This window comes from Drosophila gunungcola, chromosome 3R, assembly GCF_025200985.1.
Source record: "Drosophila gunungcola strain Sukarami chromosome 3R, Dgunungcola_SK_2, whole genome shotgun sequence".
NCBI lineage: Eukaryota > Metazoa > Arthropoda > Insecta > Diptera > Drosophilidae > Drosophila > Drosophila gunungcola.
The window spans coordinates 8,749,027-8,767,137 of NC_069139.1; the positions used below are offsets into that span (position 1 = coordinate 8,749,027).

Below are 18,111 nucleotides of genomic sequence, written 5' to 3' on the forward strand. Positions count from 1 at the left end.
GAAAAGGACGGGAAAAATGCTGGATCGCACGAAGCACACACTTTTGCTCTAAATTCAAATACAATAAAACTCGCTTTCCGCTTTAAAAGCGCTTAATTTTCAATTTAATTGGAACACAACACAAATTTGGCGCAATTACATTAGACGGCCAAAAGCGGGAAAAATAATGGGTACCCGAAATGGCCGCAAAGCTGGCTACACATTTTGTTTGTCCATTTGAGAGCTTTCGGCTGCAGCTAATTAAAAATTATTAAAACTAGCAAGCGAAGTTAAGTCCTTGCAGCTCAACGAGGCCCTGGCCATGGGAAATTGCCGTCATGTCAATTTACCAAATTGCGCAAACAAACAGAGGGTCCAAGCGAAGTGGGTGGCGATGGGTGACGATGGGTGGCTGGGCCACACACACATTTCATAATTGTTGCACGTATGGCGCCCCCAAAAAACAAGAGCAAATCCCCGCCAGCATCAACATGCAGGGCAGAATACCGCTCCCGAAAGCGGCTTATATTCCAGCCCCCATCCTCGAGCTCGGGCACCAGTCCACGCATAAATTAACCAGCACTCACCCGGGCAAAAATCGAAAAGCGCTTTTTAATTATATTTTCGACAATTTGTTTCAATACATGTGCGCTGTTTTATTTGTGCGGCTTTGTGGGCGGATCCTGCGGCTCGGTCCACTGCCAGTCCTTCCACTTCACGCACTTGCGCTCCCGGTCGTAGAAGAGCTCGTTGGCGGGGCAGTGGCGCAGCTGGGCGGGATGATCCCGCTCCCCCGACCCCTTTCCTGCTCCACCGCACTGCCAGAAGGCGGTGGGGTCCCAGAAGTGACGGAAGCTCTGATGCAGCTCCTCCGGGCTGCGGCAGCCAGGCTCCCCGTTGTAGTCCCGTCCGGACATGGCTGAAATTGGGAGATCAGTGAAAGTATCAGAATTAAGGAACATATTTTTCGGTTAATTATGAACCCAACTATCCGGAAATAAATACGTAAATCCAATTTTATTAATGTAAATGCTTCCATAAGCAAAGATGCATCACAGTTTTCTTAGAAAACAAAACTCTTATTTGAAAATAATATTCCCAGTCAAAAGTAAATCAGGATACTTGTTCAATAACCAATAAAACAGCATTAAACATGATTGAATGTGTGCCTTTCCAATCAGTATAATTGATTAATTAAACTAATTGATTATTATAAATAAAGAGGAAAGTCGAGAAACTAAAGTTTAACCTCCATGATTAATGATTACAAAAGAGCCATTTTATTATCATGTTATTGTCCAAAAAACATGCAGCAAATTAAACGCCAGTAAATAAATCAACTAGATCCCTAGCTGACTTACTAATCTTCACCACATTACAGCTATAATATTTGCCTCAGCTTAGTTTTTCTGATAAAAGTTAGTTGCTAAGGTAACCATTTGCTGAAATGATTTGAAACTTGCGGTTTAGACATGCTAAAAAAATAGTTGTGTGCTAAAATATTCCATTGCCGGCTATGTCTTTATTACAAAAACAATTTGGCAAATATTTTAGAAAAATATTTGGCAGAGTTGTAAGAGCTTTTTTCTTTTTAATATTGCCGCTTACTTCAATTATTTTGTAAGCATTTGATTTGTTTAATTCCAGTTCTAGGCAGCAATTTCGGGCTGACTGGGCGGAAGGGCGGTGGGTGACCAGGTCCACTGGGGCCAGGGCACACAGGCCTTGACGGAGTCCAGCCAGGCGGTGGGAATGGGACACTGGCCGAGGGTGGCCGGAACGCCCTGGGTGGAGCAAATCCAGAAGGAGCTCTTCAGGTAGAAGTGGGGATAGAAGGCCACCGTCAGTTCCTCTTCCGTTTGGCAGCCAGGCTGACCAGTGGGCTTGGCCACAGCGGCTCCATGGCAAAGGGAGGAGCAGGCGAGGATCAGGAACACAGCGAACAGGGGCAGGAACTTCATCTTGTGCTGGGGGATGCTCTCGTTGGACTGACCTATGCTAATTCCGGGTCCACTTTTTATACACTCCACGGAAGACCGAAATCTTATCGAGCGGAACTGTGCTCGCGATAAGCTCATCTGGAATCACCCCACTTTGTTTGCCATTTCGCAGGCAGTTTATGGCTCTGTTTGTTTGCCCCACTGTTGTTTCTTCCGCTCCAGTCACTGGCTAAGAGCTGTCCAGGTGGGCTCACACCCACTCCCACATCCACATCCCAGCCAGCCACTCATCCCAGCCAACCGGCTGCTTGCATATTCATGACATCAACGGCAGCTGTAAATTATTTCCAGAGATAGCCGGGCAGGCCGCAAACAAGCGGAGCAGCCACTTTGTGTTGCCTTGGCCAATGCCAACGCTGGCTAATTAATTCAAAACACTGCCTCAAAGGCATTTTTGGGAGCTGGGCCAACAAATTTCACCTGGCTCAGCGGCGGACGAAGGGGAGCAGCTCCCTCCTAGCGCCTTAAGCCACATTAGGTCCTGGCGCACTTGAGTAATTGCCGCACTGCACTGCACAGCGCTGCAGTCGGGAAAAGGCCTCCTTTTCGCCATTCCGCCCTCTTTGGCCTCCCCCCACCCCCCTGTCCTTTGTTACTCAGTTTTGCGGATTGGGCTTTTGTTAGTTTGGGGCCATAAATTAAATCGGGTTATTAATGTCTGCCATTAAATGAAGCTACCGGGACGGTAACAGCGCTTGGCTGACTGCAAAAATCCCACTTTGCTCCGCTGTCCTTGTCCCAGTGCCCCCCAGTGATTTATGCTAATTCTTGTGGCATTTGTAGCATTTCCCGAGTATTTTGAGATTTTCAAAGACAAGGCCATTATTTTGGCTGCACGCAGGTAGGGAATTAAGTCCTGATTTAAACCAACCACTGACGCTTCTCACTTTAAAACATTCTTGCATTCTTGGATTGAGCGGAATGGGAAAACAAAGTAAGCGTTCAATGCAATTAAATGTATTGCGTATACGTCACGTATGCTAAAATTTCATTTCACAATTTTCACCTCTTCCTTTTTGCGCTCTGCTCGGCTGGCGGAAAATTCTTTTACATGCAAATATTTTGTTGGCTCTTACACGCACGACACCAAAATGCGAGAAATAAAATTGCGATTGAATCGTGTTTTTTGCCGCTTATTGATGTGCTCGCCGGCCTGACAAAGCGTTTGACTGACAACTGTGAAATGAAATGAAATGAAATGAAATAAAATGCCCGCACCAAATGCACGGGCGAGCGCATCAAAAATATAGTAGTGCATATGCAAGTGCAAGTGCAAGTGCAAGTGCGAATGCAACTTATTGCCAGCGAAAGAGAGTGTGGGCAGAGGTGGCCAACTGTTGACTGGGAGCACAGGACATGCTGCTGCCCTGACATATTGATTTATGAGAAATGCTTTGGCTGGCAACCGAACTCCAATTGACCACCGCCCACCGCCCCCCTCCCCCATAGAGGGGGGCGTGGCCTGTCATTCGGGGCCGCTTAACTGCCGTCAGAAGCCGCACGTAAACAATTGCAATTGTAATTGCAACTGGCTATCGGCAGATCATCACACCGCCGATGCCATAAAAATACACTCAGCCCACTCGGCCCTCTCCGCCATCCGGGCACTGAGAGAAAAGAGTGCTGCATATCATAAGTATGTGTGATTCACGCCGCCAGCCGAGATATGCGACTTATCGCTCTCGAGAATCTTGCTCTTGACATTGCCCAGATATACGACTAAGTGGAGGGGAACTGGGGGAGCTGGAGATATACTGCCTCACAAATATTTGGCACCGGCTAAGCAAGCAACCTAATTGACACATTCACGTCGTTTCCCTTATTAGCTTTGGATGCACTACAAAAATAATTGCTACATTTAGTTTCTTTTCATTTTTGGCATTTCAAACACAAATAGGTCTGACAATCTCAATGACATAATTTTTAGTCTGAGTGCAAACGAATGCAGGCCAAACAAACCGATGTATATGTTTTCTAGTAAAAATTACGTATAATAAATTGTTAAATTTAGGAAACATAAACAGACATATTCTACAATTTTAGCTTCAAAAATTATGGGTAAATTGCCTTTATTTAAAAACATATCATCATCATCAACATTTATATTTTATTTATATATTTATATTCTGCGGAATAAATATAATTCAGATTATGTTACAAATTTTGCGTTTTAAGCCCCAATGGATTATTGTTTTGCATTGATACACACATTATTTTACAAATAGATGAACATAAAACTCTAATAAATTAGCATGCATGCATTATTAACCCATTTGCTTGCATGGGAGGTTGATTTGTTATTGTGTTTTAGCAGGCTGTTTAGCCAGCACGAAAATATTTTAATCAGCCTTAAAATTACCAAAAAGCGTATATTATATTTGTTGCCTCTGTCAAATAGAACTTATTTGAAATAATTTGTTTATAAAGCCATAATTTAATTGATGGTATATATTGTCAGAAGAATCACTCATCGGAGAAATGACATATTAAGAAGCAAAAATAATGTTACGTGACAATAACTCAAAAAGTAAGTTACTACATTCAAGTATAGAAATGTATTTAGAAATGCATTTAGGGAACCAAATCCAATATACTTTTTAACAGGGTGTCCAGCCGGGTGGACGACTGGGCGGCTCGATACAAGGCTGCCAAACCCAAGCGACCCAAGGCACGCAGGCGTTGAGGTCCTGATCGAATCCTGTATTAGCCTGACACTTCTTGAGCTGGGCTTCCTGGCCAATGGCTGTGCAGAGCCAGTACTTCGTGGGGTCCAGACAATGGCGCTGGGAGATATTCAGCTCCGCCTTGTGGAGACATCCCGGCTGGTGAGTATCATTGCACTGCGAGCGAGTTCCGGACGGAAGCAGAAGCATCACCAGGCAGCAGGCCAGTGGCCAAAGGAGGGCTAATCGGATATAATCAGCTTTAGTTTGGGGAAGCTACTTTTGACTGAACAGACTCACCTGGCAGACGCATGGCTTACGAGTTTGTGGGTGGTTCGCTGCCCGGCATCTGTCGTATTTATAGGAAACTTTCTACCGTCAAGTGGCCCTTCTTATCAATCGCTCTTGATTGATTCGAGTTCGATGTGCCCGCCGAGGTCGCCAATTGTTTGCCCATCTCGGCAGCAGTCGGTTCTCGGTTCGTCCCACTTGGCCCATCTAAGCTGAAGGGGAATTCCTCGGGTGACAATGCCAAGACAAAAGACATATGTCTGAAACGAGATTTAGCAGATAACTCTAATACAATTGGCAGTGTAAAGTAACAAGAAAATAGAGCGAGCAAAAGGCGGAAAAGCACCAAAGAAGCAGCTTCATTTTCCCATTCTTCTCCTTCACTGGCCAATTTCGCAGGACATGCCAAATGCATTTCCGGCTAACACCACACACACATACACATACACATGCTGTCAGTTACTGGAATATAGCAAGTCACTGCCATTGGATTCTGTCTAACGTTATTTATTTCTTTGGTTTGCCCATTGACAGGGAAAGAACATCAATAATGGAAAAGTTATAAAAGGAAAACTAATAAGGAAAAATTAACTTTCAAAAGAAGTTTATAGAACAGTATAATAAAAAAAAAGCCCTTAGCATGGTTAATAATACAATAATTGACTATTTCGAAATTAAAATTCAATCTTAATAAATTCAAATCTCCCGCCAAAGAATTCAGTGCTGCCCATCATCAACAGATAGCTAGTTTGTATAGTCTGGCAACGCCGTTGCACAGCTATTTTTGGCAGTCTGGCAACGTGTGTTGATAACTGGTAGCAATATTGTTGATTTTTTTTGCACAACTTTTTATGCAGACACTTAGATTTGCCTGCTACAGCATAATTGTTATAACTCAAACAACTCAGTTGAAAAACAAAGAAAGCCGCATTCCTTTACAATCAGTATGACCAGTTCTCAGAGCGACAGCAATCCACGCCCCTCCCGACCACTCTGGCCAGCCCTTGGTATTCTGGGCGGATGAAGCGGCAGCCACACTGTTCAGAATCCCAATCAGAAATTAGAAATAAATTAAGTAATTTGTGCGGAATAAAAGTGAGCGTGCGGCCGATGCGATAACCGCCCCGTCACCCCCACTCCGCCGCCACCGCGTCGTGATGCAGGCAACCACCGCAGTGGACAGAAAACTAGGAAAACGCAGCTCCAAAGGCAGTAACAACAACAGCAGAAGCAGAGCCCCCCGAAAGTCGGTGTAGTGAAGGAATCAAATCTAATTATAACAAGAAAAGGGCAAGCCCAACCCCACGGCGGTTAATTAGTGGCAAGAACTAACGATTTCTGGTGGGCAGGCGAAGGGGAGAGCCACCACTAGCACCTCGGGCACCTGGCATTCACATGGGCTGAGTGGAGGAGGTGGATTAGTGGCTGAGCAGCAGCAGCAGCAGCAGCGGAGTACCTGCGATGGCCAACCAACTGGACGCCAGTGTGAAGGACGACCTGAAGACGCAGTTCGTCACCCGCGAGGGCACCTACCGCCTGCTGACCCTCTCCGAGTACTCGCGGCCCAACCGGGTGGGCTACAGTAGCAACCAGAGCTCGCCGCAGGTGCGCGTCTCCATGGTGACCCTGCCCAGTCCGGCGCAGGGTGGGTTGGGCACCGAAACGGGGGCAGGATCACCCACGGGAGCGGCCACCGCCACCACAACAAATGGCAGCTCGCCAGGAGCCTCGCCGACGGGAGCAGCATCTGGATCTGGGCCAGCCGGAGCCAGCGCAACAGCAATTACCAATGGAGGAGCCGGCGGGGACAGCCACTTCAGCCACAGCAACCAGAGCCAGAACCACAACAACAATAGCAGCAGCAGTAATGCTGGAAACAGCACAGTGGATGCCCGGCTGGGCGGAGGCATCTCCATGCACTCCATGATGAACGGCGGAGTGTTGGACCAGAATGGAGTGGCCACTAGCCAAGTGCTGGGCGGCGACCGCATCTGCTTCAACTTCGGCAGAGATCTCTATGTCTACTCCTTTCGAGGAGCCAAGAAGGTGAGGCGAATCCGTATCCCAGAGCAAGTGGGGATCAGAGGAGAAAGAGGAGGAGGAGGAGGAGGAGGTGCCGCAGCTTATCACCCCAGAGATAGGCAATTGCAGCAGCCAATTGGCTGGCATGGGCTTGAATACCTTGCCAGCCATTTGCATTCAGTGTCCCCCAGTAGCGGGCTTAATTTGTTCCACTTCGAGCGCATGATGATCAATTCGCTTGTTTGGCGTTTCTATGAATGTTTATTGCGCCCGAAGGCAGTCGGCTATGAGCGCTTTGAGCTCATCCCGCCGGGCAGATTACCCTACCTTTTGATTAGGCCCAGCATATTCAGCCACTGTCCCATTGACACCTAACCAATGCAGTTAAAGCCCTTTTAATTAGCCAAGAATAGGCTTATTTTGTTCCTAATACACAGTCGGAAAGGGCATTCCCAGTTCGACTCATCGTTGCTCATCGCCTCGCTTGTGTTTGCCTTGTTTCCCCTGCCCAGCAGCTGTTTCTAATTCTTTGGCATTCTGTTCAGCAACAGCTTGCGATTCTGCCTCTGTATTTATTTTAGCTGGCTTCTTTGTTGCCATAGTTATCTGCTAGTGAAAACTTGGCAATCGCTCCGGTAGGGCCTGCCCTTGGCTTTTCCCGCCTGATTCCGCCAACAAGCTGCTAATTTCCATGCCGCTTCCAGAATGTGTTAATTTTTCGAGATTATTTCATTTCGCTAGGGGTAAACTTTTTATTTTAAATTCAGGCCAAGGGGAAATATTCGGACCTGTTCCGGTTTTTACTTTCGTTTTCGTTTATTCGTCTCCAGTCCCACCTGTTTCTCAAATTAAACTTAAAATAATTCTCAAGTTACTCCTCTTGAGCTTGAAAATGGGGATAATTTTGATCAACAAGCTCTTATTAAGTCATGCAATAATGTGCAATGCTCTTAATTACTATTGTAGGCACCATAAAGTTATTGAGTAGTTTATGCTAGGAAAGTTTTATATGTTCACATGCAACTTAAGATAATTATTTATCTACGTTTTATTATATAGCTCAATTCCATAATTCAACTTCTGGTTTTAAGCTGAAACACATACCAAGGAAAATGATTAAATTAAAGTATTAGAAGCAGCAGGATAGTTATATTCTATTTTTTTCAAGTCCATTGGCAAAGTCTTAAAACAAATTATGTTACATCTTCCCTAGTTATATTATTTGATACGAAATGGCTTTATTAAACCACTTCTAGTTCAAAATAGAAACGCATTGTGCCATCCTCCAAAACGAGCAAGATAAACAGAAGGCGATGATAGTGACTTACGCGCTTGTTGACTTACTTTCAGGGCACGGAGATGAGCAAGCCGATCGATAAGAAGTTCTACAAGGGCACCAATCCCAGCTGCCACGACTTCAACGCGAGCGCGGCCACGCCCACGGGTGCGCCCCTGCTGGTGGGCTTCACCACGGGCCAGATCCAGCTGGTCTCGCCGCAGGTGGGTCCTCGCGAGGTGCGGAAGCTCTTCAACGAGGAGGTGGGTATCCCAAAACCGATCCAACTAGCTCGATATATAAACTAATAATAATATTTGTGTGTGTGTTGCAGCGGCTGATCGACAAGACCAAAGTGACCTGTTTGAAGTGGCTGCCCAACTCGCCGCACCTGTTCCTCGCCGCCCACGCCTCAGGTCACCTGTACCTGTACAACGAGGAGCTGCCCTGCGCCGCCACCGCGCCAAGCTACCAGCCCTTCAAGCTGGGCGACGGCTACACGATACTCACCTGCAAGGCCAAGACCACAAGGAATCCGCTCTACAAGTGGGTCTTCAGCACCGACAACTGCTGCGTGAACGAGTTCTGCTTCTCGCCGTGCGGCTCCCAGCTGGCGGTGGTCTCCCAGGACGGCTTCCTGCGCGTCTTTCACTACGACACCATGGAGCTGCTGGGCATCGCGCGCTCCTACTTCGGCGGCTTCCTGTGCGTCTGCTGGTCGCCCGACGGCAAGTACATTGTGGTGGGCGGCGAGGACGACCTGGTGACCGTGTGGTCGCTGCACGAGCGAAGGGTGGTGGCCCGCGGTCAGGGCCACCGCTCCTGGGTGTCGGTGGTGGCCTTCGACCCCTACACCACCTCGTACACCAACTGGGATGGCGGCGACTTCAGCGACGACGAGAACCAGATGAACGAGTACTCCAATTCGCGGGAGGCGCGTTTCTCCGGCGACTCCACGGCCAACGGCGGCTTCGACGGCTTCGACCGCAACTCCACGCCCGTGCATGCCGCCCGCAATCGACCCCACTCGGCCTCCTTCCGCTCGGACGCCTCCTCGGCGGACAAGCTGGCCATCAGCTACCGACTGGGCTCCGTCAGCCAGGACACCCAGATCTGCCTGTGGGACATCACGGAGGACGTGCTGCGTCATCCGCTGGCGCTGCGGCAGCGGGCGAACAGCGAGCGGGGCTACCTCAACGGCGGCCTCGACGAAGAAGCGGAGGCCGAGGACGAGATCAAGGTGATCCGACCAGTGGCCATGTCAGGTCAGCCGGCTGGCCAGAAGGCGGAACCGGGCAGCGGCAGTCCCGCTCGCGAAACGGCTGGAGGTGGCGGTCCAGGCAACGGTGCCGGCGAGCACAGCAATAGCAGCTCCAGCAAGTTCTCCACCGCCAACTGCACGATATCCTCGCAATCCTCGCCCGACGACTGCGACACCGAGGCCGCCACTCCCGCCTCCACGTCCTCGAATGCGGGCGCCGGAGCGGGAGTGGCTGGAACGGGAACGGTGGCGGGAGCGACGACCTCCACGAAGCATAACAGCCGCAACCACGGCACGGGCAACTCGATCAAGTTCCCCAACTGCATCAGCGCCACCAAGTCGGACAGCATCGATGGTGGGGGCGGAAACGGAAACGGAAGTGGCAGTGGAAGTGGGAGTGGCCAGCGAACGACGCAGTCCACCTCGGGCTACAACAGCAAGACTTCCAACAGCTCGAACAAGTCGTCCAACTCGGGCAGCGGCTTCAGCGCCTTCAACAGCCTCACGCAGCGGCTCTCGAACTTCAGCTTCCTGAGCAGCTCGGACAAGAAGGCCGCCGCCGCCGCCGCCGCCGGCTACGAGGGCAGCCACTCGACGGCGCACCGCCAGCACCGCAAGGCGATGAGCATGCTGAAGAGCTACAACCAGCACAACCACAGTGGCGGGCACAACAACCACAACCACAGCCATGGCAACCACAGCCAGAGCAACCACAGCAGCTCCTCCAACTTTGGCCACTCCAGCACGCTGGACTCGGGGGCGGCCGGGGCCATCGGGAGCAGCTCGACGGCGCACAGCTTTGGATCGCTGAAGCTGGGCCGGTCGTCGCACCACTCCTCGCTGGCCACGGCCGCCCTAGCGTCGGGATCCGGAGCGGGAGCGGGTTCTGGCTCCGGCGTAAGCAGCTTCGACCCCATGCAACTCATCGGAACGCCCGCCTGCCCGCGCTTCGACGAGTGCCCGCTGCTGGAGCCGCTGGTCTGCAAGAAGATCGCCCACGAGCGGCTGACGGCGCTGATCTTTCGCGAGGACTGCTTCCTGACGGCGTGCCAGGACGGATTTATCTACACTTGGGCGAGGCCTGGTCATGCCACGGTAAGTTTGACATACCACTAAGAATACTAGGGGTTTCTATTGGATCTGAGAAGTTTATAAATGGTTTCTATACCATTTTTATATGCCATTGTTTCTGAGAAGTATATACATAAATGGTTTTTATACCCTTTTATATTCCATCTTTTATTTAAAACTACTAGCTGTCAATGAGCATTTTAGAAGCATTGCAGCTTTAGACGCTCAGCTCTACTGAGCTTACAAATTTTACATAAATTACCTTTTCCGGTGCTGCTTAAGTTATTCACATTGTAAATATCTTATAAAACATGTTAGACTTGTGTGGGAATGATATAATTAATTATATGTTAGTTCTGGTGGGTTGGGCTATACGGTCGATGGGGTTAATGGGTTTAAAGGATGCTGTTCCTAGGAGAGTAGGAGAGTAAGGGCTAATGTATGAGTATGAGCTGTAGATACAGGGATTTGCCTATTGTGTTGTTCCTTGCAACTATTGTACCAATTTGTGGGAGGTTCCCGTTATAAGTTGGTTGAGGTGACGTGGCCAAGTATATCTATCTATTTTCATTTATCTATTATGTATTTATTATAAAGTTGATCCAGTGTTTGTAATATAGAAATGTTTAATGCTGTTTTATGTGAAAGCAGATTCAAGATACGTTCGGTTTATATTCAAATTCAAAAGGCCTCCTTATGTCATATACAAAATGTTATTAAATGTATAATTAACTACGAAATGTCTTTATTTTCAGCACGCCCCTCAGCATCTGTCTCCTGGCCAGACAGCGGCGCCCGGCGGGACGGTAATTTAGTTCAATAAAGTGGACTTGGTAAACTATCAGCGTAATCTTGTCAAGCAGCAGGTGCAGCAGGAGCAGGAGCAGCGGGAGCAGGAGCAGCAGAAGCAGAAGCAGTCGGTGATCTAGGTTAAAGCTAGGCGATTGATTTCGATAATTTATTGATAGGGGCAAGAGTTTTAAAGGTTTTTTATGTTGCGTATTTTGTATTCCAAATGTAGCCTAAATGAGTTTATGAACCACACACAGACACACACACACACACACACCGTACACCCGTAATATATATATATATATATATATATACGATATATAGCTATGTACAACATAACTACGATCTATACGCAGCATCAGGCAACAGAACAAACGTATATGTTTAATCTAAATTATTAGTTGTAAATGTATTATTTTTTTAGTACGTGGAATTTGTTGAAAACAAAGCAAAGCATGTTTATAACTATTTACTAAGTGCTAGCCTACACTACACGCGATAAATAAAGCAAGAGAACGAAGAAGCGAACTGCATTAGCGAACTAAAGTAAACAGAATCAAATAGAGGGAATCAAGGCCCAAGAGTTAAGCTAGCGAATTTGTACGAGAAAAGGACGATTTTTCACACTGTGCTATGTACTGACTGAGTTGCAGTCGAAGCCCCCAACTAACCAACGACGAACTATCTAACTATGTAAACTCACGAACTAACTTAAAGTAGGAACTGTTATCATTACTATTACTAAGGATTCGTATGCCTTTTATTTTTTGATGCAAGCCGAGTGCAACGTTTTAGCATGCTGACGCAGAGACAACAGCCGAACAAATTAGACTAAATGCAGACGCAGACAAAGGAACCGGTAGTCGGAAATCGGCTAACTGAAATCTGAAACCACAGCAAACATTTCATACAGCCAGACACTCAACAACACATATATTTTATAACGAACCAGGATAAACTAGCGGCAATTTGCGAAGTTAGCCAATAAGTTAACAATGAGCAGAGCAGAGCAAGCAACCAACCAACCAACCAAGAACACGTTACAGTAAAAGAGACTAAAATTTCAATAAAATTATATAAAAAATTCGATTAGTAGCTGGTATTTATTTATAAAATGTGTTTCGTTACTAACAAAAATATGCTTATCTCGCGCGAATCTCAGTTGATCGCTTCTACCACACTACAACTACAACTGAGGGGATTTGACATGCTGGAAATGACTTAACCTTGGCCTCCGGAACGAACCCGATCCCGGTTAACCCAAGGAGGAGTCGGCAAATTAATCTATCAAGCCTGGTGGTTAGAAGGTCTTGGGCATCGCCAGCACATCCGCCTCGGGCAGATACAAGTGCTTGGAGAGCAGAAAGGCGAACAGGGCCTGGCCCACGACGACCATGAACAGGAAGTAGAGCTTTCGCTTTTTCCCGCCGCTGTAGTCGAACTGCTGCGGATTCCCGTAGGGATCGTAGTTAATGGCTCCGCTGGGGGCAGCTGGTGAATTGTCCTGCAGCAGCTTCGTCCGCAGGGTGCGCAACTGGGAGGAAACAAGATAGTATTGTTTATCCACCTTGAAATAAATATTTTTAAACCGAACTCACCAAGAAAAAGCCGAAGGAGAAACTGGTGTAGGCCAGCGCTATAAAGTAGCCAGATTTGAAAAACAGCGTGCTGGCCATTAGGCAGACGACTATATTCACGTACTTATAGCCCGTGAAGGCCAGCAGATCCAGGGTCTTCAAGCTCGTCTTCACATTCATCACGTACAGGGCTATGGAGTAGATGACCAACTCGAAAATGCTGTAGGCCATGGCGCTGGATGCCTGGATGCCGAGCTGCTCCGGCGAGAAGCGCTTCTGCATGCCCAGCAGCAGACCCGCTACGATCACGTACGTGATGTAGCCCATGGTGGGCAGATAGAGATCCGGGGCATTGACATCGTAGCGTGGCTGCACTGGATGTTCTTGGTCGTACCTCAGGGACCAGTCCTGAAACGGATTATAATCATAATTGAAGACTTAAAATCCGACGTGATCAGATCCCACCTTGTGGATGTAGGGGAAGAAGAGCAGGCGCAGCTTCCTGCCCACGTAGGCGTTGTCCACGGCAAAGTAGTACTTGAGCTTGGCCACGGGCACCCACTTCTCAAACTGGTTCTCCACCAGCTGCTTGCCCTGATCCGCCAGCCGCTGGCCGTACTGCATGGCCATGTCCTGGACGATGGGCTGCTGGAACATGGCGAACTGTGGGTACTGTCCAGTGGGCAGGGGTGCCTGGCCACCCGGCTGTGAAGCGCCCATTCCGAAGGCGGGCGGAGCGGCCGCTTGCTGAGGCTGGGGTGGTGCTCCGTAGCCATAACCTGTTTGCTGTTGTGGTGGATGCTGCTGCTGCTGCATGTGCTGCGATGGCTGGTCAAAGCCGAGATTGGTGTCAAAGCCGTAGCTGTTGACCGGCGCCGGAGCCGGTGCTCCGTACATATTGGGGTCCAGCATTCCAGGGCCGGCTGGCGGGGCCATGAAGGTGGCGCCACCGCCCATCATCGGGGCCGTGGGGCCCATGGCGTTCACATCGCTGACACGTTTCGGTGGCCTTGGACGACCGGCAGCTGGGGCTATTTTGGGATAGAGCAACCGTGGGTTAGTGCCGGAGGATCTTGGCGAGGCAATTGGGTAAGCGGGGAAACACAGGCAATCAAGCTACACACGCAGCACGAAACAGAAATTCGGGCACAGCACAAAAACGGGAGGCGGGAGCCGGGATGCGGAGGTCAGTGGGCGGTGGCAGGAGCGGATCACAAAACGGTAGGGGTAACGTATAACGGTGTAACAGTGCCAGCACTCCGGCTGCCTCTGGATTCCGGTCGGCGGATATGGAGCTTCCGGAGTGGCTGCACCGGGCTTCCTTCGGGTATACTTGCTTGCGTAGCCTGATCCTTACAGTTCTCCCACTTACGGTTCCGCATACCCGCGCTCGGATTGTAGTTCATCTTCCTGGATCCGTGAATTGTATTCAAAATTTTGGTTTTAACACATCACCATACGATTGGCGCAGTGTGCCCGTTTCTCTTTCTAGGGAGAATGTCGCCATCAACAACTGGTCACACTGGTAACTTGGCAACTTTTTTTTCGATTTGATTGTCGCGTCTGTCTATCGGACCGAAGACATTCATCACTTTTAAAACCAAAAAAACCGTGTGACACCTGGTATTCTTTGGATTTCCAAATAAATACATTTATCACCTTTATTTGTTATAAGTTTACTGGTGAAAAATATTTTAAATTTAAAAACAAACCAAACTTAGCTAATCATCAATTAAATTTTTTATGGGCCTCATAATTGATTGTTTTAAGTCATAAACAAAATTTTAAAACCATAAAACGAAGGGAATCGTAGTATCCTATAATCATAATTTGAACTTTTTCCAGAATAGAAACGGAATTAACAAAAAGTACATATGTATTGTTCTCTGATAAATGATATTTATAGCATACTTTAATTTTTAATGGTAATTAACTTAAAATAAATGAAATTTGACTTAAAAATAAAAGAAAAAAATAGTTTAGTATCGCCGGACAGATATCAAACATCTGTCTCAATAGGAAACATTTGTGTAAATCCCTTATAGGCTAAAAATGTATCTTGAAGTCTGCGGATTCGTCATTTAGGGAATACCCTAACTGATCTAAATATGTGCATCGACTGGTTCGATAAATATGTTTGCCTATCGAACTGGATCGATGTTTGGATATAACCAAGGCCAGTGTTGCCATTTATATATTGACTAATGTCATCTGGCAGCACTGTTTTCGACTTTAATTTTGAGCGCATTTTACGACGCACGAAAAACAAATAAATGTATTTAAATGGAGAATGCATTTATTAAACGGCGCTCTTTGACGCTTAGCACTCGTCTGCTGCAGAAACGCCACAGTGGTGAGTGTTTTATCCGCTCTGAAAAACCCAGCAAACCCCGTAAAATCAACTTTTTCAACAGCTTCGCCACAGAGCTGCGGGCGCCCAGGAAGCGGACACGATGTGAGCGTCTCCCTGGAGACTCCTGGGTCGCCCAACGCCTCCTCCATGGTGGGCAACACTTCGGACGTCGAATGCACGCCGCCGCACAAGCACAAGGCCAGCCTGGACGACAGCGTGGACTTCTCGCCCCGCCTGGACATCAGCCTGTCGCCCAACTGCCTCTTCTCGCAGACGCTGGCCACCGAAAGTCCGGAGGTGGGTTGGCGCTGGAACCGGAGCAGCAACGCCACAACGGACAGCGGATTCGATTCCGCGGAAATGGGCAGTCTAAGCCAACGCGAGCGGCGGCGCCAGATCGCCTTCAAGGGCTGCGAGGATCGGCGCAGCCAACTGGACAACGAGCAGTGGCGGGCGCAGCAGATGCGGGCCAATGTGCTCCTCAAGGAGCGCTGCGCCAGGCTCAACAGCCAGATGGACCAGGTAGCGGTGTCGGAGTCAGTCCCAGCCCCCCTCCAAACCCCAAAGATCCCGCCAACTTTATCTGCTCGCACAAGATCAGCCTGCAAGCGGGCTTCTCCAATTTCAGAGCCAGTGCCTCCTCCTCCTCCAGCTGCCGCCGATCCCATGGCAGACTTTCTGAACGACTCGGAGACTGATCTGTTCCTCCTCGAGGCGTCCCAGCAGCTGGAGTCCAAGATAGAACCCTCAGATGCGTCGAAGCCAAGCACAAGCACCACGCCCACCAGCCACCACAAGACGAAGCGACCCTCTTTCTACATGAAGTTTCTGGAGGACGAGAGCGAGAGCGAGGACTGGCTAACCGCCCTGGAGGAGGCAGTGCAGCAGGCAACGATGCCCAAGAAGCCGCGAACCTCGCTGCAGCGCTACAAATCTATGCCCACCACTGCGAGCTCCTCGAGTGGGGTGTCCACCCTCACCAATGTGATGGCCGGCAAGGAACCGGACACCTTCACAAGTGCCTCCTCCTCTGCCGGATCCGAACTGAAGAGTACTCCGCGCATCAAGCGCCATGCCAGCTCACATGCCCTGTCTCCAGCCACATCGCATGGTAAGTTCCAAGTGAAGTTATAGAATGCCAAGAAAGCCAAAGAAAGCTGATCGCTCTTGTTTCCTTCAGCGCGCGGCAAACTCTTCGGCAGCCGGAAATGATGCCCGATAAGGTATAAACAAGAATCCCAAATATCAGCTTCCCCGTAGCGAGTACCGATTGTGATGAGCAAAGTTAAATTTAAGCATTTTCGTTTTGTTTCGCTCGGCTTGCGTTAACCGTTTCCTTGACCATTTTGCATTAATGCCTGTATACGATTACGCTAATTGATTCATACGGCTCTTAAGCGTCTTTGTAAATGTAAATTTAAGGCTAATTAAAAATTAATTGTAATTTAACGCAGGTCCCTCAATTGCCGCGTCGAATGTTTGCGCGCGACGGTTCGGCGCATGCGACCCGCCATATGCTCGGCATTATCGGGCTGGCGATGCGCCGCCCACCTGCACAGGTGTCAGGGACAGACAGGTGGATGCGACTGGTCACCGACATCCAGCGTGATGTTGTCGGTCCCCGGTTGAGCTTTCATTCACCGATAGGGCACGCGTTGAGTGCGAGAGTGTTTTAACTTAATTGAAATGTAGACGAAGGATTGCTGTTTTAATATTCCTCAGTAGTTATACATATAGGTCAGCTCGAATTCACCTCCGCTTTAAGTTTTTTGAAAGGCAGCTTCCTAACTAATAAATTTTCATTTAATTGTGCATGTACATATGTGCATCAGTCAGTCGGTGGAGAACCAAAATCATTTATAATAAAAAAAGGGATAATTCATATTTTTGTCTAGGAAATATATATGCAGAATGTGGTACAGCATGAAAGCATTTTGCACAGCAGTGAAAAAATAAAGTATATTTTAGTCGGGACATTCATCTTAAGCGATCTTTCGTTCTTTTCCAGAGTTGTTTAAAGAATTAATCAAGTTATCATTAAATTGAGAATGTATAAAAGCTGGTAAAATAATTGGAACCCAATTCCAAATATTGTTATGTCACAAGCCTAAAAATATTTGCTACACTTCAACAGGAAATTAAACGCAAATTTTCAAATGCAACTAGCTAGTGTCTTATTTTACATCTTAATGACCTTATTTTTTTAATATTATCATATACATATAAATAATTTCCATTAGGATTGTTCAAAGCATCTTGATGTCTAAGTTACTTTCACATGAAATACTAAACCAATAAACACTTCACTTGATTATATAATTAGAATTCATTCTTATCCAGTCAAGCTGGTATTAGCCTCACCATCAATTTTTAAAAAGTTCATAAATTTAAGTTTAAAATTCAATGAGGCATCCGAAAACGAATTTCCCTTGAAAGAAGAATTTATGGCAAATGAAATCAAAATATGAGAATTCCCATCTCGCACTTAAACGTTGTTGAAACAATCAAGCTGGCATAAAAAGCCGGCGAAAGTTGCCCCACAGCGGTCTTCTGCAGTTTAAAGGCTTGGGCTCTGTGCTGGTGGCTTTATGAACCTATTTGGGCTAAGGTCAAAGTTGAAGCCCTTTGTGCAGCCATTACGCGTAAGAGGCAATTGCGTTCGTGTTTATGAATAGTCGTCCCTTTGCGTTCTGCAGGCGACGGAGACTCAAGTCGAATCGAGCCGAAAGTCGGCGAAAGTCAAGTATGCTGCCATATGTTCATGGAGGAGCATAAACCAATGGCAAAACAGTTGCTTTAATTTAGTACAAAACGGGAGTGGTTGTG

General features: G+C 47.8%; 6 protein-coding genes across 9 annotated transcripts; 2 read left to right on the forward strand and 4 right to left on the reverse strand.

Annotated features, from left to right (window-relative positions):
• Window positions 1-572: 572 nt before the first annotated feature.
• On the reverse strand, window positions 573-3,176 carry LOC128257577 (uncharacterized). Of its 2 annotated transcripts, none has more exons than XM_052988644.1 (2): window positions 3,056-3,176; window positions 573-898 (listed from the first exon to the last, which is right to left on the reverse strand). In XM_052988644.1, the coding sequence occupies exon 2, from the start codon at window positions 894-896 to the stop codon at window positions 636-638; it is 261 nt and encodes an 86-aa protein (XP_052844604.1). In that variant the 5' UTR covers window positions 897-898; window positions 3,056-3,176; the 3' UTR covers window positions 573-635. The 2 variants fall into 2 exon arrangements, with proteins under 2 accessions (XP_052844604.1, XP_052844613.1); XM_052988653.1 differs by having other exon boundaries at window positions 2,986-3,170.
• LOC128257568 (uncharacterized) lies at window positions 1,541-1,979 on the reverse strand. Its single transcript, XM_052988632.1, has one exon. The coding sequence runs from the start codon at window positions 1,938-1,940 to the stop codon at window positions 1,629-1,631; it is 312 nt and encodes a 103-aa protein (XP_052844592.1). The 5' UTR covers window positions 1,941-1,979; the 3' UTR covers window positions 1,541-1,628.
• Window positions 3,177-4,328: 1,152 nt separating the features above from the next.
• LOC128263712 (uncharacterized) lies at window positions 4,329-5,094 on the reverse strand. The gene is made up of 2 exons (XM_052998804.1): window positions 4,943-5,094; window positions 4,329-4,884 (listed from the first exon to the last, which is right to left on the reverse strand). The coding sequence occupies exons 1-2, from the start codon at window positions 4,953-4,955 to the stop codon at window positions 4,577-4,579; spliced, it is 321 nt and encodes a 106-aa protein (XP_052854764.1). The 5' UTR covers window positions 4,956-5,094; the 3' UTR covers window positions 4,329-4,576.
• A 776-nt stretch (window positions 5,095-5,870) lies between these two features.
• On the forward strand, window positions 5,871-11,883 carry LOC128255375 (WD repeat-containing protein 20). Its single transcript, XM_052984946.1, has 4 exons — window positions 5,871-6,979; window positions 8,306-8,494; window positions 8,566-10,587; window positions 11,319-11,883. The coding sequence occupies exons 1-4, from the start codon at window positions 6,395-6,397 to the stop codon at window positions 11,376-11,378; spliced, it is 2,856 nt and encodes a 951-aa protein (XP_052840906.1). The 5' UTR covers window positions 5,871-6,394; the 3' UTR covers window positions 11,379-11,883.
• A 533-nt stretch (window positions 11,884-12,416) lies between these two features.
• Window positions 12,417-14,451, reverse strand: LOC128255382 (protein YIF1B-A). Of its 3 annotated transcripts, none has more exons than XM_052984974.1 (4): window positions 14,317-14,451; window positions 13,398-13,963; window positions 12,954-13,340; window positions 12,417-12,889 (listed from the first exon to the last, which is right to left on the reverse strand). In XM_052984974.1, exons 1-4 carry the CDS (start codon window positions 14,336-14,338, stop codon window positions 12,656-12,658), a joined length of 1,209 nt encoding a protein of 402 aa, XP_052840934.1. In that variant the 5' UTR covers window positions 14,339-14,451; the 3' UTR covers window positions 12,417-12,655. The 3 variants fall into 3 exon arrangements, with proteins under 3 accessions (XP_052840934.1, XP_052840918.1, XP_052840926.1); XM_052984958.1 differs by having other exon boundaries at window positions 14,290-14,434; XM_052984966.1 differs by having other exon boundaries at window positions 14,305-14,433.
• A 695-nt stretch (window positions 14,452-15,146) lies between these two features.
• LOC128266436 (uncharacterized) lies at window positions 15,147-17,296 on the forward strand. Its single transcript, XM_053002953.1, has 3 exons — window positions 15,147-15,285; window positions 15,347-16,396; window positions 16,466-17,296. The coding sequence occupies exons 1-3, from the start codon at window positions 15,216-15,218 to the stop codon at window positions 16,495-16,497; spliced, it is 1,152 nt and encodes a 383-aa protein (XP_052858913.1). The 5' UTR covers window positions 15,147-15,215; the 3' UTR covers window positions 16,498-17,296.
• The last annotated feature ends 815 nt before the right edge of the window (window positions 17,297-18,111 follow it).